The 18,221-nt window shown below is 66.7% G+C and overlaps 2 protein-coding genes across 2 annotated transcripts; one reads left to right on the top strand and one right to left on the bottom strand.

Annotated features, from left to right (window-relative positions):
- Positions 1-1,280: 1,280 nt before the first annotated feature.
- On the bottom strand, positions 1,281-6,933 carry Clba1 (clathrin binding box of aftiphilin containing 1). The gene is made up of 5 exons (XM_048362182.1): positions 6,437-6,933; positions 4,843-4,988; positions 3,732-3,858; positions 2,837-2,953; positions 1,281-1,908 (listed from the first exon to the last, which is right to left on the bottom strand). Exons 1-5 carry the CDS (start codon positions 6,857-6,859, stop codon positions 1,750-1,752), a joined length of 972 nt encoding a protein of 323 aa, XP_048218139.1. The 5' UTR covers positions 6,860-6,933; the 3' UTR covers positions 1,281-1,749.
- LOC125363057 (collagen alpha-1(I) chain-like) lies at positions 6,908-16,822 on the top strand. Its single transcript, XM_048362034.1, has 10 exons — positions 6,908-7,315; positions 7,444-7,968; positions 9,933-10,079; positions 11,293-11,525; positions 11,760-12,085; positions 12,453-12,620; positions 13,431-13,594; positions 14,046-14,111; positions 14,388-15,062; positions 16,775-16,822. Exons 1-10 carry the CDS (start codon positions 6,908-6,910, stop codon positions 16,820-16,822), a joined length of 2,760 nt encoding a protein of 919 aa, XP_048217991.1.
- The last annotated feature ends 1,399 nt before the right edge of the window (positions 16,823-18,221 follow it).

The raw sequence follows: 18,221 nt of genomic DNA, 5'->3' as shown, positions 1-18,221 counted from the left end.
CAGAGCCCCGACGGCCTGTCACTTCCTTACGTATGTGACCATTCTCCATTATCAACAATGTAAACCTCACTCTATTAAAAAACGATCCAACAAACAGGATGCAATGTGTTGTGAATTATCTACGTGTCGCAGTCCTTGAGAAGGCGCTTTTTTGTTTTGTTTCAGCCATATCTAATGCTTTGTAGAGGTTGGAGAACTCCACTCGGTGTAGTGCATGGGCAATGGCGGCTCTGCTTCCGGGGCCTGGCGGGGCCCCTTCTACTGGCACTCCTCCCCTGGGTCGGAAGGCCTTGGCATCGGGCTGGGGAAGGGCCGGTGTGCCAGGGCTCTGGGCAGCACCGCAGGGGAGGATGTAGATGAGTCCCGGGTCCGTGGGTGGACTGATGCCCTCTTGGTCTGGAGGGTATATCAGGATGGATGGTAGAGCAATGTTTGTGGGTGTTCGCTATCTATTCTAGATATCATCTGTTCAGTGTCAGGAGGAGCTGCATGGAAAAGTACAGGACTTTGCAGTGAGACTTTGACGAGCATGTGGCTTTGGGGTGCTTGCTAGGAAACACCCGGGATGCCCAGGGTCGAGAGTCACTGTCATCCATCAGCCCAGCCCTGGCCTGCAGCTGCAAGTGGCCGTCCTCTGGGTGGGTAATGTGGCCGTTGCTGAGGGCTGAGTGCTCCCGTAGCTGGTCCCCCACTCCCTGGTTTCCTGACTGCAGCTCATCTAAGTTCTTAGACTTGGACGCGCAAAGTCTTTATTGCTATTGTAGTTCACAGGGGTCGGGGATGGGGGAGCTGCTTTTCCAGTCACTCCTTGCCAAGCTTAACGCATTTAAATCTGTGCACACAAACGCAGGACTTTAGAACACTGATTTTCTTGCTCTGGGGTTCATTATACATCTCTTAGGAACCAGCCTCACACGCCTTTCTCGCCAACCTGGCTGCTTCAACTGCAGCTTTTTCTCGATGTCGTTCGTTGCACGCTGGTTGAAAGTGGAGACTTAAGGTGGCTTTTCTAAACTATTGGTTTGTTGGAATTTTCAAGCTACATGGTGTTGGTGGCAGAGCTACCTGGGTGGCCGGTGACCAGACTGCTGGGTGCAGACGCAGCTGTCTGTGTTCCCTCCATTACCGCACCTGTCCTGCCGGGAGCCCTGCCCGGGCCTGGACAGGTGGGCCTGACACCAGAGGTGCCCTACCCAGACCACCCTGCCCTCCGCCTCAGGCCTCCCTGTGGGACAAGGTGTGGACGGCAGCCCCCGCAGAGCCGACTCAACAGCGCAGGCTTATCATCCGGGCCTTTTTATTTCATAACAGTCTATAAAACTGCTACCTGGAGAAAAGAGTGGCCTAGGCAGATGGCCATGGGAAGCGACCTCCCCCAGAGGCCTTCCTGGCCGTCCTGGAATGGCTTGCTGTCCACCTGTCTGTCCAGAGGAAGGCCTGTCCTCCCCGTGGACAGGGCCAGGTGCAGGCGTGGGATGCGCACGGCACCCCCAGGAAGCGGCGTGCCCAGGGGCCCCGCCGGTGCCCTTGGCAGCTGTCTCCCCCACAGTGAGCTGGGCCGGGACCAGCGAGCGCAGTGCCCCACCCAGCCCTGGCCCTCCAAAGGACACGCCTCCCACCCCCGAATAGACTGGGCGGGCTACGGGGCTGGAGGCACGGGGCGGTTCCGACAGATCCCAGGATTCCGAGTACCAAGCCAAGCCAGTAAGGAAATGTAAAAAGCTTCACCAAGGTAAAAAGCACGCCTTTTTACCAGACGTCACGATTGAAGAATGCCATTTTCAAGTTGCGTGGAGAGAAGATCTTCTGGGGCACCGTGATGTAGTGCTCGTCTCTGCGTAGGGGTGTCTTGAGAAACACGCCGTAGGTGATCAGGCTCCCCCGGCGGCTTCCTGCCGCCCCTGCGAGCTGAGAGGCAGGCGGTCAGGCTCCAGGACACAGGTGGGCAGAGCCCTCAGACGGGCGCCCTGCCTGCCCCGTGCCACTCAACACTGCTTAGCAACCAGAGGCCCTCCCGGATGGCCACGGGCCGGGCCTGGGGCTCCGGGGCCGCCCACTGGCCCCTGGCCTCTTCCCGAGTGACCAAGCCTGCCTCGCAGGAAGCGTCTGCGTGAAGCTGCAGCCCGGCCCCGCCCTCCAGGCCACGGGCCCTGCCTTAGAGTCTCTGCCTCCTCATAGGGTGGCCAGAGGGGCACAGCCTTGAGGGGTGCACCAGGGAGGCCCCACTGCGTGAGACCCTGACGGGCCTCCCGAGGGCCCCGCACCCCTCACCACGCGTCGGCCACACGGGCTGTGGCTGGCAGCTGGGCAGTGCCACGCGTGCACCCAGCTCGTGCCAATCACGTGCTAGCACGAGGCCGTGGGCACCGTCGCCCCGGCGCAGCTCTGTCCTGCTTCTGTCCCGCAGCATGGGCCTCCCAGGTGGCACCTCCTCCCTGTCCTCTACCGCACAGCCCTCCGCAGGGCAGAGCAATCCCCGCCGCCTGCTAGCGTCCGGGCTGAGCCCTTCCTGCAGTTCCGGGTCCCAGACAGGCCTCTCCCTCCTCCTCACGATAAAAGAGCCCCCCGGCCCGCCCTGCCTGCCTGGAGTGCGTCTGTCAGTGCCAGCGCTCGGGTCGGAGCCCTGCCCCAGCCTTCTCCCCTCTGCCTGGCTTCTTACCCCGCCCGCCTCCTCCCCAGCCCCTGGGCTTCTGGGTCTCCGTGGTGCTCGGCGCCCTGCAGCCGCAGGCCTGCTCTGCGTGTCTGCCCCACACTGCAGGGCTCTCCCTCAGTCCACAGGACGACAGGAGAACACCTGGACTCGAGACGCCTCCCCAGACCTCGCCGGGGCACTCACCTTGGTCTGGATCAGGGCTTTGCAGTGCTGCAGCTGGAAGGTGCTGACCGCCAGCAGTTCTTCAGGCTCTCTCAGGCCTGAGCCTTCCAGAACATGATCCTGGCCTCCAGAAAGGCTCTGAGGAAACAAACCTCAGTCACACAGTCACTCTTTCCTCTCCCAAATTGCAGCGACCCCAATTCTGGACAGTGAGTAAGCCCACCGTCAGCAGAGTCGGGCCCACAGGCTCCCTGCCCAGCCCTGCATGGCCCTGACGCCCCTCAGCCTGTCTGCTGACGGGCCAGGTGTAGAGGCAGGGCCTTCTGGAGGTGGCTAGGACCAGAGGCAGTTGTGAGCGTGGGTCCCCTGTGGTGGCACCAGTGGCTGGATGAGAGGCCCGAGCTTGGCGTGCGTGTGCCACTCTGCCCTGGGCTTGGCTGGTGTCGGGGCTCTAACACGTTTATGAGGCCACCCACCCCAACTCTTGGGGTGCGCACCAGGCCCACCACCCCTGTACTACGGACGCAGCTCCCTCACGCCTGCCTGATTCCGTGGGCCATGTGCCCGTGGCCACGCCGAGCGCGCTCTGTCACCCTCCCTGCGTGCCCCCCACTCTGCCAGCCCGTAGCCCTGTGGGAGCACGCTCGCCCAGCAGGTGCCCCGCCCAGCTCCCCACCCGCCTCAGGGCTGGGGGGGGGGTCCCAGGCCTGCCCACAAGCATGGTGGCCGCGCCCACACACAGCACCCTTCCCGGATACCCAGCTGGAGCCTTGCGCAGGGGTGAGACAGATGGGGCGCCCACGGCACCCTGGCCTCGCCTGCTGGGGCCACCTTCCAAGGAGCCCCGGGAGTGGAGGCTTCCACGGGCCCGAGGCAGGCCGGGCCCCGGCGGGGTCCCCGCCCCAGCCCCCCTCACCTGGGCAGTGTCCACACCGAGGAGGAGGAGGAGACGCTGCCGGCAGCGGGAGCCCTGCCACGGGCCCGGGGACGCGGACACGGCGCTGCTGCTCTGCAGGGCTCTCCAGAGCCGCCTGGAGTCGCAGCTGGAAAACAGGCACGGCCGCTCAGGGCCATCGCCCTGCGTGCAGCCCGCCGCGCAGCCCACGGGGGGGGAGGGGGGTCCTGCCCGGCTGCTGCCTCGCTCCTGGCGGCACGGCTGCCACCTCTGCGGCTTCTCCAAGAAGAGCCGGGTGCTCTGCTGACTCCATTCACTCAGTTCCTACAACTGTGCTAGCCACAGAGCCAGAGGATCACCAAGAAATGCCGGTGGTGGGCAGCATTCGTGGGTGCTGTGGGGACTGAGGGAGGAACGTGAAATGGGCGTCCAACCACCACAGGGCAGACCACCAACCCGCCGTCCAGACGCCAGCCTGCCACCCCAGCCCCACTGGCCTGCCAGGCTTTGCAGGGGCGCCGCGCAGGGGCACAGACAGGCGTGGCCCCGTCGGGAATCGTGGTAGCCAGCCAGAGGTCAAGAAGGCCCCTCTACTGAGCGCTCAAGACCCTGCAGCACAGCGACCTCCGCCAAGGGGCAGAGAAGCCGGCGCGCCCCCCTCTCCCTCCACGGGGCCGCAGGCCGGCCCATCTCAGCCTCGGTCCCACACGCGAATGGCCCAGCACCATTCCGGTCCATGCCGTTTGACACACGTTCTTACAGGATGACAGGTGTCGCTAACTGTCCCTGAGAACCTTCGTCCTCACAGGCCACCTGGGAGCACACACAGGGGGTTGATCCCGCCAGCTAGGTGGCTGCTCCGGGGTTTACTGTGACCCTGGGGAGCACACACAGGGGGTTGATCCCGCCAGCTGGGTGGCTGCTCCGGGGTTTACTGTGACCCTGGGGCCGAGGCTTTTGAGGCTGCCAGAAACCAAGCTCTGAAGGGCCCGGGCACAGCACCCGCCCAGGGCAGCACCCCCCCAGGGGGTCCAGGAGCACTGTGCTCTCCAGGAGGGACCTGGAGCCTCAAACAGCAGCACAGATGCCGAGCTGCCCTGAGGAAGGCTTAGTCCCCGTCTAAGGTGATTACCACGGTCTGTGCACAGAGGTGAGGCCAGGGTTCTCTTCACTGTTTGTTCCTAAGAAATGGTCCAAGGTAGAAACGTCTTCAGTTGCCTGCTCCACTGGGACTTCTTGGAAAACAGACTTAAAGACGTTCTCATAACTGAGAATGGGCTGGGGGGGAAGGGCATTCCAGTTAGGAGAAGTACAGGCAACGGCTTGTGTTATTCCAGATCGTGCATTTTGGTATAAATGAAGTGCAAGTACTGTACCATCAGTTCCGCCACCACCCAGTGTCATCCCCATGGCCTCTGCCATGTGAACCCATGCAGGGCACCGCTCAGGCTTGGTCAACAACAACACAGGTGACCTCGACAGGGCCCTTCCATGTTCACTGGATGGTAGTGGGGGCTCACATCACCTTGAAAAGGCCCTGAGGTTCGCAGCTGTTAGGTGGGGTGGTCTGAATTGGGAAGTATCACAATACCAGCATACGAGGGTGCCTGAAGTGTCAGGTGTGAGCTGTCTGGATTCAACAAGCCCAGCTCAGCTGGCTATAGTTTTCTATATTCACTTAGTGTTTCTTGCAAAATTCCCTTTATGCCCGAATGTTCTCTAGTATCTCCACCACGTGAGAAGAAAGTCTCGATTTCAAGGAAATGCTACAGCAGAGCTGAATGCACTGGGACCTCATCAGAGGTCCAGGGAAATGGATGCTTAATTTATGTGCATGTGTATGTGCTGGTCCTAAGGCTTGAACTCAGGGCCCCGGCACTGTCCCTGAGCTTTGGTGCTTAAAGCTAGGGCTCTACCACTTGGAGCCACAGCTCTACTTCAGCTATGGGCGGTTAATTGGAGGTAAGAGTCTCATGGCATTTCCTGCCAGAGATGGTCAGGTCGCAGCCTCCTGAACAGCTAGGATTATAGACATGAGCCATGAGCATCCAGTTGGGAAATGGGCTAGAGAGCAGTCAGTCTATCTGCACCACTCATGATGGAATCTCTGGCTTTATCTTATCCTTTCTGGTTTAATCTTTTGCTCTCTGGTATCTAAGATGAACCATCTGGGAATGGATGGAAGAGAAAAAGGAGCAATGGAGGGAAGAGGTCAACTAGAAACTAAGGATCAAAGGCAGCCACAGAGGGATGCAGGTGAGGAGTCGGGCTGGGCAGCTCTGAGGAACCGCAGGGCAAGGGGCAGGGCCAGCACTACTCAGTTCAAACTATTACCCACATGCTTGTGACTTTCAGAATGTGGGACTTTCTAAATCTGCAGATTACAAATTCAAAGATCCCCCCCATGTGCCTAGAATGGGGGTCACCCAAGCACAGCTCCCGCTGACAGGAAGTGGAGGCCTGGGGAGGAACAGTCAATGTGGACCAGCTCTGGTGCTTCCACCTGGCTTTGGCAGGGTCCATTTTTGCAGCCTTTCCTACCAACGCTCCATTCCCTGGCCTCTGGAGGACAAGATAGCCAACCACATGGCCAGAGAGCGAAGAAGACCCTCCAAGGCTAGAAGCCCCCCCCCCCACCCTTTCAGCACACCAGCCTACACAGTCCTCCATCCTCTGGGTGTGCAAAACACCTCCCACTCAAGCTGGTGGTGAGCACCACAAAATACCTCTGACGATGGGCAGGCAGCACTTCCTGCCGCCCAGGGTCCACCCGGGTGCAGCTGGTGAGAACTGGGCTCCTTTGGGATGGAAGGGGTTCTCGGTGGCTGAGGTTCTGTGGGTCTCTCCAGGAGTTCCAGGGCCAGAGCGAATTGCTCAGCCCTGGCGGAAGATTCCTGGAAGCCTTCGAACTCCCCCCACCCGCTGCTGGGCTCCCCTGGGTCGGGACAGCTGGGGCTGCGGGCGCGAAGCCCGGCTCCTGGCCTGGAACTGCCGGCTTTCTCCGCAGGCGGGGAGCTGGGGCAGCAGGTTCGTGTCCCGCGCACACCGTCACCACTCTGTCCCCCGGCTGCCCGGCGGAGGGAGGCCGTCCCAGGCCCCCCTGCGAGGTCACTCACTGCCTCCGCCCCCAGCTCCCGCCGGCCTTGCATCTCGGCACGGCCGGGCCAGCAGGTCCGCTCGGCAGCGGCTCCCGAGACATGCAGCAGCCGGGCTGGAGCTGCCCGGGCCGCGCCGCGCCGCGCCGGGGGACAGGCGTCTCGGGCGGCGCGGCTGCGGGGTGTCCACAGCGCCCCGCCGGTCACCAGTCGCCCCGGGGTGTGGCCAGGGGCCGCGGAAGGGGCAGGGAGGGAGGCCTCGGGGCGGCCCGCCGCCGGGAGGTGCGGGCCGGGTCCCCCAGGCAGGCGCGGCGCCCGAGGACGCCGGCGGGGTCTGCCGAGAGCCGGGTCCGAGACGCGGGCGCAGGGCGGCCGGGGCTCCGAGGGCCCGGCCTCGGGCTCGCCCTCGTCCGCGCCGCCGCGCCGGCCTCCCGGGCCGGACCCCGCGGGCACCAGCTCCGGGCCGGCCGAGCTCTCGGGCTGCGCCGCGCCGCGCGTTGCCTGGCAACGGTGCGCGCCGGACCGCTTCCGGCGACTACCTGTGACGTCCGCCGGGGCGGGGCGGGGCCAAGGAGGACCGCGTCCCCGCTCCCGGCCCCGCCCCTGGCCCCGCCCCTGGCCCGCGGCCCCGCCCCCAGGCGGCCGGGCAGAGCCGCCCCTGCGTGCGGGGCGTGCGGGGCGTGCGGGGCGTGCGGGGCGTGCGGGGCGTGCGGGGCGGCGCCGGCGCGGAGGCTCGTGCTCGCCCCCCGCCGTGGCCGGCCCGGGCCTTCCGCGTCTCCGCGCCCCCGCGAACGCCCCTGCGAACGGTCTCCCTGCAGCCCGAGCCGCGGCCGGGGACGCCCTGCCCTGTCCGGGGCGCAGCCCGAGCCTTTGGCGGGGGACACGCTGCCCTGTCCGGGGCGCAGCCCGAGCCTCGGCCTGCAACGCCCTGCCCTGTCCGGGGCGCAGCCCGAGCCTCGGCCTGCAACGCCCTGCCCTGTCCGGGGCGCAGCCCGAGCCTCGGCCTGCAACGCCCTGCCCTGTCCGGGGCGCAGCCCGAGCCTCGGCCTGCAACGCCCTGCCCTGTCCGGGGCGCAGCCCGAGCCTTTGGCGGGGGGCGCCCTGCCCTGTCCGGGGCGCAGCCCGAGCCGCGGCCTGCATCGCCCTGCCCTGCCCCAGGCTGGGTGCTGTCAGTGTCTCCACCGAGCTGGAGGTTTCCTGAACCAAGACTGTCTTTCTGTCCCCAAGTTGTCTTTGCTTGTAGGAGGCAAAGGAGTGGGACCAGCACAAAGCCCTTTCTGGAAAGAGAATGACACTTGGCTACCAGGGCTTGCTCCACTAAGTACCCTACCCTGCAGCCAAAGGTAAATTTCAGCCCCTGCACCTGGCCTCATTTCCCCCACGAACCCCTTAGAAGCCCCTCGGCCTGTAGGAGAGGCTCTCTACTTGGGTGTAGAGTCCGGAATAAACGTGCCTTGGTCGTTGAGTTCATCTCTATTCGTCTGTCTCTTCTACTCTGTCTCCTCAGGAGGTGAGGGGCCATTGGCGCCCACCCTTACCCCCAGGATTCTCACCTGAGGCACACAGCAGAGCCAGGGAGCTGCCCCCCCCCCCCCTGGCCTGGCCCAGAGTAAGGGCACTAGTGAGTCTTACCCCTCTCTTCAGATCCTCCTTGTCCTCTCCCATCCATCCAAGGCTGAGCCGCGACACCCCATCTTAGCCGTCTTTGAGCAAGGGGGCTCCAGGCCACCGTTGGACCCCAATCCACACCCAACCCCAGCCCACCTCCATGCTTACATTTCTTCTACCTGCAACTTCCTCGGGCCCTGCCTGGGCCCAGTCCTTGCGTGAATTCGGAGTCCCTGGCCCACCCTTCTCAGTGTAGTGCTCAAAAAAGGGACTTAAAAGTGACAAGATGAGATCACTCTCTGTGTCTTGGACAGTAGCCTGGCCCCTCCCCCCACCTTGGATGATAGCTTTGTTCTCTCACACACACACACACACACACACACACACCCTTTCCTGAGGGGCAAAACAGCCTGGCAATGCCCGTGGGAGCCCTGCGGTCAGACTGCTCAGGCCTGGGTCTTGGCTCAGCTGCCCTAGCACCCACACTGGCCCTGCAGGTTGGGTCAGACACTGTCTGGGTTTGCAGACACTGACTTCAGCTCTCTCTTACATCAGCGGGGGCAGTGACTACCCGGCAGGTCCTGCTGTCTATCCATGCCCTCTGCCACCGTCCTTGCCGTTATTGAGGTGTGGGGAGCTGGCAGGGGTGGGAGGAGAGGGGACTGAGGCTGGAGTGAGCAGACGTGGGCTGAAGGTGCTCCAGGCCTTCATCACCCTCCCCAGCTCGATCCCTGTGGAGAGAGGGTGGAGCGCCAGGCTCCTCGGTGTGGGCACTGGAGGGAACGACCCAGGAACCAAGACGGAACCAGCATTCTGCTTCCTGGCCCACGGGTCCAGGGTGGGGTGGTCTGTGTTACCAATGTGGCTACCAAATAACGCTCCTCAACATCCCATCCCGATTCCTAGAAGCTGTGGATATAGATCTTACAACGGGGAAGGGGCTTACACACGTCATTAAAGAAAGGATCTCGAGAAGAGATGGGCCTGGAGTATAACAGTTGAGCCCAGAGTAAGCAGGATCCTTGTAAGAGAGAGACAGGAAAGACAAGCATAGTGGTCCATGCCTGTAATCCCCGCAGGAGTCTGAGGCTGAAGTATTGCAAGTTCAAGGGCAGCCTGGGCTATATCGTGAGACTCTATCTCAAAAGAAAGTGTGTGTGTGTGTGTGTGTGTGTGTGTAAGTTAGGGATTTCACTCCGTGGAAGGGTACTTGCCTAGCAAGTGCAAGGCCCTGAGATCTGGCTTCAGCTCTGAAAAAAAAAAAAAAAAAAGTCAACCTGCCACAGCCTTGTTTCCTGAGCCCAGCCACGAAGCTGTGCAAAAGGCAGGGGAAGAGGCCGGGAGAGATGGGGGCCGTGAGGGGCGGGGCCGTAAGTGAGGGCCCCTCCCCACCTCAGCCCGCCGCGCCGAGACTCACAGCCCTAGGGCAAAGGCTGGGGGCAGGAGGGAGGCCGGAGCCGCGTGCTGGGCGGGGCAGGGCGAGGCTGACGGCAAAACTATTTTTGCTGTGCTGCTGCAGTACGCATCAATGATTGATGCTGTGGGCGTCCCTGCACGCAGGCCGAGCCGGAGGGCCGAGCCCGGGCCCCGGGAACGCGGGCCGAGCCGTAGGGCCGAGCCCGGGGCCCCAGCAGGGAGCGAGCCTGGAGGAGAAAGCGAGGCCGGGGTGTGTGTGTGGGGGTGGGTGTGCGCGTGCGCGCGTGCCACAGGGCTGTGCACACTGGGGTGGCATTTTGAAGGGCCGTGTGGCCTGATATTGCGGGGGGGGGGCGGCCTGCATCCCCATCAGAGTGGGGAATCGGTTTCTGAGCCAGGCCGCTGCAGCGCCTTCCCCGGGGGCATCTGTCCCCACGGGGCAACGCCAGGGCAGGGCAGCAGGACTCCTGGCGGCTGTTCCGCTCCGCAGCAGAGGCCGGGACCGGCTGCGGATGGGGGGGGGATGGTGTGGTGTCCCTCACCCTACCCACCACACACACCTCCTCCCGCCCCCTGTGCTTCGTGGCCCCGAGGCCAGGTTTGGGACTCTGAGGCTGGGTAGTTGGCAGTGGTGGATTCTAGCCTCGCCGCGGGAGGACCGCCCCTCACCCCGGCGGCAGCCTGTCTGTGGGCGCAGGCCCTCCCAGGGACATCTTCAGAGAGATGGCACGGGCTCCCAGGGGGATGCAGAGGTGGCCCCTGAGGCGGGGAAGCTCTCTGGGTGGACACCCCAAGGTGTCTGTTCTTCAGAGCGCTCCTGTCTTCGCCTAACTTAGAGGGGTCTCTGGGGGAGGCGGCAGGACTAGCGGGGTTGGGGCCCTCCGCTCGCCCTGGCAGCCACGGTGCCTCCCTCCTGGGCACGAGGACAGAGCAGAGCCGAAGGCCACCGTCAGGAGACCGAGCAGGCAGAGGAGGAGCAGCCTCGGGTCTCGAGTTCTAGGCCACCCCATTTGAGGCAGGTCCCAGAGCTGGCGAGCACCCCCCACCTTCTCCACTTCCACAGGGGAGTGGGCACCCTGGGTGTGTCAGAGCCACGCGCTAGGACCTTCTCCGTGCCACACAGGCCCAGAGGAGTCCCTCCCCCATGATGCCCCTCCCCCAGTGGGGCAGCGGGAGGGGGCTTTGACACAGGAGGCCCTGCTCACGCGGTCCCCAGCGGGTCTGAAGGGTGTCCTGTTGTGGAAGAGCGCTAGGCTGGCCTGGGGCTGCCTCCACAGAAAACCAAGACACACCACCCACCCAGGGGGGTCACTCACTTGTACAAGGACGGGGCCTGGTGATCTTGCCTAGGCTGCACATCTGGCAGGGTGGGGACACGGCTGGGCCTGGGCCCTAAGGTCCCTGACTGCAGGCCCCTCCCAGAACCCGATTCAGAAACACGGGACCCCCAGCCCACCTGACAGATACAGGGCAATCTGGGACACCACAGAGACCCACACATCCGGGGCAAGGCAGGCAGTGCCCAGGGAGAGGGGCGAAGCCCAGCATCCCGCCCGGAGAACGGCGCTGTGCCCCACCGTGTCGCGGGAGGCGTCTGCCAGGGCCCCTTCCCGGCAGCCACTCCAGTGACCGTCCGTCTGATCCGCGCGGGCAGGCTGCCGGGTGGCTGCAGCCCCGCTACCGGGAACTGCCAAGAGTGAGTCATCCTGCCGGGCTAGCGCACCTGGGCTCGGTGCCCGCACTCCGTTCCCAGCGAGCCCGGGGCTGTTTTGCACCGACCTGTGTGTGCACGCCCCGAGTGTGTGCACGCGTGCATCTCGGTGTGCGTGCGTGCTTGTGGTCGGGACTTAGCCGTGCCTGCGGTGTGGGGCTGGGTGTGCGAATGGGCTCTGGTCTCTAAGTGTTCCCGGTCTGAGTCTGTGGCGCGCAGCTCCCCGTGTGCACGGCGGGCCTGCACACCGCTGGAGGGCGAGCCCGAGCGCGTGGCCCTCGGGACCGCTCCCGGCCCGGCCCCAGCCCGGCCCCGCGGAGCCCCCCGTCGGGGCGGGGCCGGGCCTGCAGCCCCAGCCTCCCCGCGCTCTGGCCAGGTCCTTCCACCCGCAGCCTGGGGGAACTCCGTCTTGTCTGGAGGAGCCTCCCGGGCTCGCGTGCCCCTGCTGCCCTCCAGGCTGGAGGTGAAGCCAGCGGCCCGCCGGGAGCCCGAGTCCGGGGATCCCGGGCAGCTCCCGGCCCGGCTCCAGTTCCCCACCGGGATAGGCCCGGGGTGGGCAGGGGTGGGGGGGAGGGGCGGGGCCGGCGGCGGGGCGGGGCGGGCCTTGGGGGCGGGGCCGGCTGCGGGGAGGGGCGGGGCCGCGCGGGCCTTGGGGGCGGGGCCGGCGGCGGGGAGGGGCGGGGCCGCTGCGGGGAGGGGCGGGCTTTGGGGGCGGGGCCGGCGGCGGGGAGGGGCGGGGCCGCGGCGGGCGCCGCCAATGGGCTGGGCGGAGCCAGTGGCATCACCGGCGCGCTGGCCGCTCAGTGGCCGGCGCGGGCGGGCGGGGCGGGGCGGGGCGGGCGGGGCGGGGCCGGCGCCGCGGTCTCGAGGCGCGGGCCGCGGCCGCAGTCCGAGGCTGTCGGCCCTCGGCAGCGCAGCAGCGCGGCGGCGCGGGGCGGCGAGGCGCGGCGCCCCGGGCGCGCTGGAGCCGCGGCTGTCACCGGACGCGTCGGGCCGCCGCCGGCCCGCACCGCTCGGGCGCCAAGATGTGCGACTGCTTCCACGTGGTGCTGCCCACCTGGGCCGGAGCCCCCGGCAGCGGTGCGCCCCCTCCCGCCTGCGGCCCGCTCCCCTGGGCGGGTGGGCTCGGGCGGCCCTCCCGGCCTCGCCTCACCCCCGGCCCGCCGCCCGCCCCGCACGCCCCTCGCCCGCTCCCGCGCCGCCCCTGGCCGCCCTCCCTCGCTCCCGCTCCCTCCCTCCCCCCGCGGTCGTCCTCTGCGAGGCCGCCCGGCCCGGAGGCAGGTGGGGGCGGGTGCTGCCGCCCCGGGGCAGGCCGCGCGTCTGGGCGGGCGTGGGGCCAGGCCTGGAGACCTGCCGCCGGAGCGGCCCCTCGCCCGCGTGGGGACGGCCTCCCGGCTGTACCGGGGGTGAAGGCGCTCGGCTGGGCCTGTGGTGGCTGTGGCAGAATTAGGCGTGAGGGCTGGGGCTGGGGCGGGGCCGGGACCGAGACCTAAGCAGCCCCCGGCCCCTTCCCCGGCTCCAGGCTAGGGAAGGTGGGTGCCGCCCTCCAGGGCCACCGCGGGGGTGGTCAGAACCCGCCCTCCACCGCCTCTGTGGCAGGGTGGGTGCCTCCCCTGGTGTCTCTGCACCCCTGCCCGGGCCTGGGGCAGGCTGGGCGGGAAGGGTGGGGCAGCCCGGACTGTCCTTCAGGTTCTGGGTCAGTAATGCAGCAGTCTGGCCACACCCAGGGCACCTGGCCAGCGGCTGGAAGGGGGCTGGGGCGGCGCTGTGTGGCCGGCCACCGGTGCGTGAGGAGGGGGCGGCGGCCACGTGCCCTGCAGCGGGGCCGCTCGGGGCTGGGCAGCCCCTCTACCTGTTGTGGGAGCGTCTGAGGCCCTTCCCGTGGTCCAGCTGTCTTTGCCAGACAGCTTGGCATGTTTGGCCTGAAGGGCCACTACAGCAGGGAGCCCGGGTTCCTTCCAGACCTCGCCTGCGCAGCCCCGGGGGCCCTCCTGCGTGGGCCTCCCCTGTGCAGACGTGCGCCCTGGACAGTAGCAGGAGAATGGGGACCCTTGGTGAGGCGTGGCCCCCCAGCCTTCCCCTCCCTGCTCCCCGTGGCTGGCGCCAGCCCACGTCACTGCAGACAAGCCTCCTCAGCGGGAAGGGTCTGTGGGCAGTGCCAGATGAGGTTGCCGTTCCCGGTGTGGGTGCCCCACGCTGGGGCTTCCTTCCCCTCTGTGGCTGTGGCCCCCCGGGTCTGGGGACCCTCTCCGCATTTTGTCTCCACAAGGGCCGGTGCCTTTCCAGCTGGGACCCAGCTTCCTACTTCTGGCTTAGTGACTCCCCGGCTGGCTTGACTGGACAGCCCCTCCTGTGCCCACCCTCCTGGAGAGAGAGGTCGGAGGCCCCGGCTGCAGCTCTGATGGAACTCCCGGGGTTCCGTCCCCAGGCTGGAGTCCCAGGCCCTCCCGTCCCTGCACGTGGGCACGCGGACCCTGTTCCTGATACGGACCACTCCCCTGTCAGGCTGTTCCCAGCAGGCTTGCTGCCCTTGCCTTCCTGCGCTACCCTGCCTCGTCCCCTTACTCTCTGGTGTCCCCCCCCCCCCCCCGCGCCTCTTCCAGAGGCCGTCAGACTGCCCACAGCCCACGGGTTCTAGGACTTTCTCCCCAGCTTGTGCGGAGACTGCCCCCTGCTGGCTGTGTGGGAATGCACCTGCCCGCAGCTTGCTGTCCCGGCATGGGGATCCTCCCCTTCTAGGTGTGTGCTCCCCCCCCCGCCCCCCTGCTCTACCCGCGGTGGGAAGGGACACCGCATGGGGCCTCAACCCGCCGGCACGGGGGCACACCTCTTCCTGCCGCGGGCCAGGCCAGTGCCTTCCCAGAGGCAGAGCTGCGTCCCGAGGCCCACGCCTCCGTCTCTGTCCTGAAACCTGCCAGTGCCTGCGGTGGCCTGGGGACCCCCCGGCTGTCCCTGGCTCCAGGGGAGCCCAGGGGCAGGGACGCGCCCAAGGACATCCGGGAGGGGTCTGACGTGAGGACGGCAGCACGACAGAGGACTGTCCCGAGGAAAGGAAGGGTGGGGACACTGCAGAGGCGCGCCGCCGAGGGCCGGGGAGCTGTGTTGCCGCGAGAGCCGCGTGGTCAGAGGAGGCCACAGGCCTGTCAGCTCCCTGACCAGGTTGTCCACAATGGCGGGCACCGTGGGGCCGGGGGCTCAGAGGAAGAGCTCTGCACCTCGGGGCGGCCATCCCGGCAACCACAGAGGCTGCAGCTGTGGTGTGGGGGCGTGTCTAGACTGCAGCTGTGGTGTGGGGGCGTGTCTAGACTGCAGGTGTGGTGTGGGGGCGTGTCTAGGCTGCAGGTGTGGTGTGGGGGCGTGTCTAGGCTGCAGCTGTGGTGTGGGGGCGTGTCTAGACTGCAGCTGTGGTGTGGGGGCGTGTCTAGACTGCAGCTGTGGTGTGGGGGCGTGTCTAGACTGCAGGTGTGGTGTGGGGGCGTGTCTAGGCTGCAGGTGTGGTGTGGGGGCGTGTCTAGACTGCAGGTGTGGTGTGGGGGCGTGTCTAGGCTGCAGCTGTGGTGTGTGCGCGTGTCTAGACTGCAGCTGTGGTGTGGGGGCGTGTCTAGACTGCAGCTGTGGTGTGGGGGCGTGTCTAGACTGCAGCTGTGGTGTGGGGGGCGTGTCTAGACTGCAGCTGTGGTGTGGGGGCGTGTCTAGGCTGCAGCTGTGGTGTGGGGGCGTGTCTAGGCTGCTGGCTCTCCTGACGTGGGGAGGGTAGGGGCACAGCTGTGGCAGACCCCTTCTCACCCACTGAGGAGGTGGCAGGGTTGTCCTGGGCCGCCCCCAGCTTGAAGGAAGCCCCCCTGGACGTGGTTTTGTGTGCTGGACAGCGCCCCGGCTCTTCCTCTGGCGGAGAGTCAGGCTGGACGGCCTGGGTGGACTGGGCAGCCTCTTGCTCCTTCCACACGCCCGAGGCTGTGTCCACTTGGTGCAGCCAGGGACAGGCAGGCTGGGGCCTGAGGATGGACAGCAAGGCCAAGTTCCCCGCCCCCCCCCCCCCCGGCAGCAGTGCACCTGCCCTGCCTGCCCGACTGCAGCAGGAATGCCCTCGCTTCCTTCTCTCTCCCTGGGCAAGCTCTTCTGTCCTCAGCCAGGCTGGATGCTGCTTCTTCTGGAAGTGCCAGGATTACTGGGCCGATCCCTAGTGCACTCTCTGTCTCTGTCTCTCTCTCTTTCCTGTCCTGGGGCTTGAGCTCTGGGCCTGGGTGCTGTCTCTGAGCTTCTTTTCCTCAAGGCTAGCGCTCTGCCACTTTAGTTTCCTGGAGATAAGGGTCTCACGGCCTTACTAGGCTGGCTTCTCGCTGTGATCCTCAAATCTCAGTCCCCTGAGTAGCTGGGATTCTGGGTGTGAGCCACCGGCACCCGGCTCCCCTGGCTTTTCCTTGAGCCCTGTGGGTGCCCTTCCTTCCTCGGGTGGCTCTGGGCGGGTTCCCGCTAGGGCGGGCCTGCCCAGGGAGCAAGGCACCGGGGCGAGGAGGCCCTGAGTCCCGGCAGGAGGGGCGGGGTGTGGCCTGCCCAGGGGTCCCCTGCGCTCAGAGAGGGTGGGGTGTGGGGGCGTCCGGGCACCGCTGCCTGTCCATTCTCGGTGCACCTGGCCTCTCGTAGGCAGAGACCCACCGTGGTTCCTCGGGCAAACAGTGGGCACTGCTGTGGGCAGTGGGCAGACCTGTCCTCGGGCGCATGGGGGCGGGGGGCCTCCTGGAGGAAGGGTCTCAGCAGTGGAGGCCGGAAGCAGCACAGGGAAGAAGGAACAGGTGGAGAGGCCAGAGGGGGTGGGGCGGGCGCTGGAGGGAGGCTTGCGTTCTGAGCGGGTCAGAGCCCGGCAGGCGGGCAGGCCGCCCCGAAGGGAGGGATGAGACGGCGGGGCCCACCCTGGTGGGAGGCAGGGCGTGGGGCGGGAGGAGACCAGGCCGGCTGAGCTCGGGGGGGAGGGGGGGGAGGCTCGGCTGCCCACCGCGAGCCCCGGCTTGATCCCCTGACCAGCAGCCGTTCTGCAGGGGCGTCCGCGGGGCCCCGCCTGCCCCTGCCGCTCCCTCGGGGTTTCCCTTTCTTTTCCTTTTTTTTTTTGGAAGCCTTGGGTCTGTGGGAGCCACGACTTGCCTTGCTGGGATAAATATTTAATAGTCAAAAGCACTTTCTCGGATGGAAAATTGGAGCTGAGGCCAGGAGGCCCCCCTCCCCCTCCCCTGCCCCAGATGCCGCAGAACACCCGTTTCCGACTGCCCCTGCCCGATGCCCGCTGAGGCAGGGCCATGTCTTCCAGGGCTCGGAGGAGGACTGGCAGGAGCCCAGGGTGGAACCCTAGGCTGCCGCCTGCCTGGGCACAGCCCTGGATGCGGGGTCCAGGGCCAAGGGCTCAGCGGAGGCTGAAAAGAACAGCCGGGGCTGCCAGAGCCGTGGCCGGGCCGGACGGCCGAGGGCCTGCCCGGGCCTGCGCCTCCCTGGGCTGCGGGGCCCGTCGGGGGGCTCCCCAGGGGCTGGTGACTCCCGTCCACTAGCGGGGTCCTGGCCTCCCTTGGTTAGGGGCTCAGCCCCCTCCTGCTCCGGGGTGGGCCCAGCTTGGCCTCGGGTTGCCGGCTCAGGGCTCCCGCCCCGCCCCGCGTCCCTTTGTCAGCCGCGGCCTGCGCGTTCGGAGTGCCGCCGCTGGGGGTGAGGAGGCGGCCGGTCCTGGGGCCCCTCCCTGCAGGCTCCGGGGGGCGGCGGGTGGTGACACGCCTCCCGGGAACGCCCGGCCGCACACTTGGCTCTGGCTGTGTGACTGACTCACCGGCCGCCGTCCCAGGCCCCACCCGGCCTCTGCCAGCACCAGGTTCCCACGGGGACCCAGAGCCGGGCCTGGGCTCCAGGATGGGGCCACCCTGGCGCTTGCCCTCCTGGGCTCAGAGCCCTAGGATTCTGTGGCTGCTCCCCTTCTGCCCCCCTCCCCTCGGTCCTGGAGTGTCGAGCTCAGGGCCCTGCACTTGCCAGGCAGGTGCTCTTCCTCTTGAGCCACCCCTCCAGCCCTTTCTGCTCCCGTCACTCTCTGCCTGGCACCGTTGCTGTCCGCCTCCCATGCGGCCAGGCGGCCGCAGGAGCCGAGCCGTGATGCGGAGGTGGTTGGTGGAGTTCGAGTCTCACTCACTCTTGGCCGGCGTGGGCTTCCTCTTGAGTAGCTGGGTTTGCAGGTGCAGCCACCGTGCCCGGCCTTACCCTCACGTGCTGCCACTCAGCAGATTCTTGGCGCCCCGGCTGCCGGTACCCCCCACCCAGCGGCTGAGCGGCGTGCAGGGGGATGTCCACAGAGGGCCGGGCTGGCGGTGGCAGCACCTTCCGGAGGTGCAGCCCATCTTGGGGGGGTAGCCCCCCCGGGAGGCTGAGCTACAGCCTGCGGCTGGTTGCAGTGCCTCTTCTCTCTGCTTGAGGCAGCCTAGCCTCAAGGCCAAGCCGGGGCCCCGAGTCCCGGGGCACGGGGCCAGGGGGCCAGAGGGAGGGGGCAGGAGCTGGAGACGCATTGTTGTTGCCGTGTGCGCAGCTGGGCATAGCGGTCCTGGGCAGGCAGCTGGTGACATGTCTCCTGTGTGTCCGTCCGGTCTCATGCCGGCTGGGCTGGGCCTCTGCGGCCTCATCCAGCCCTGGCCGTGGGCAGTCTGGTGGGTGTCAGGG

This window comes from Perognathus longimembris, chromosome 14 (genome assembly GCF_023159225.1).
Source record: "Perognathus longimembris pacificus isolate PPM17 chromosome 14, ASM2315922v1, whole genome shotgun sequence".
In the NCBI taxonomy this organism is placed as follows: domain Eukaryota; kingdom Metazoa; phylum Chordata; class Mammalia; order Rodentia; family Heteromyidae; genus Perognathus; species Perognathus longimembris.
Note: the sequence above shows the minus strand (reverse complement) of the source record. Positions and strands in the feature narration are given on the sequence as shown.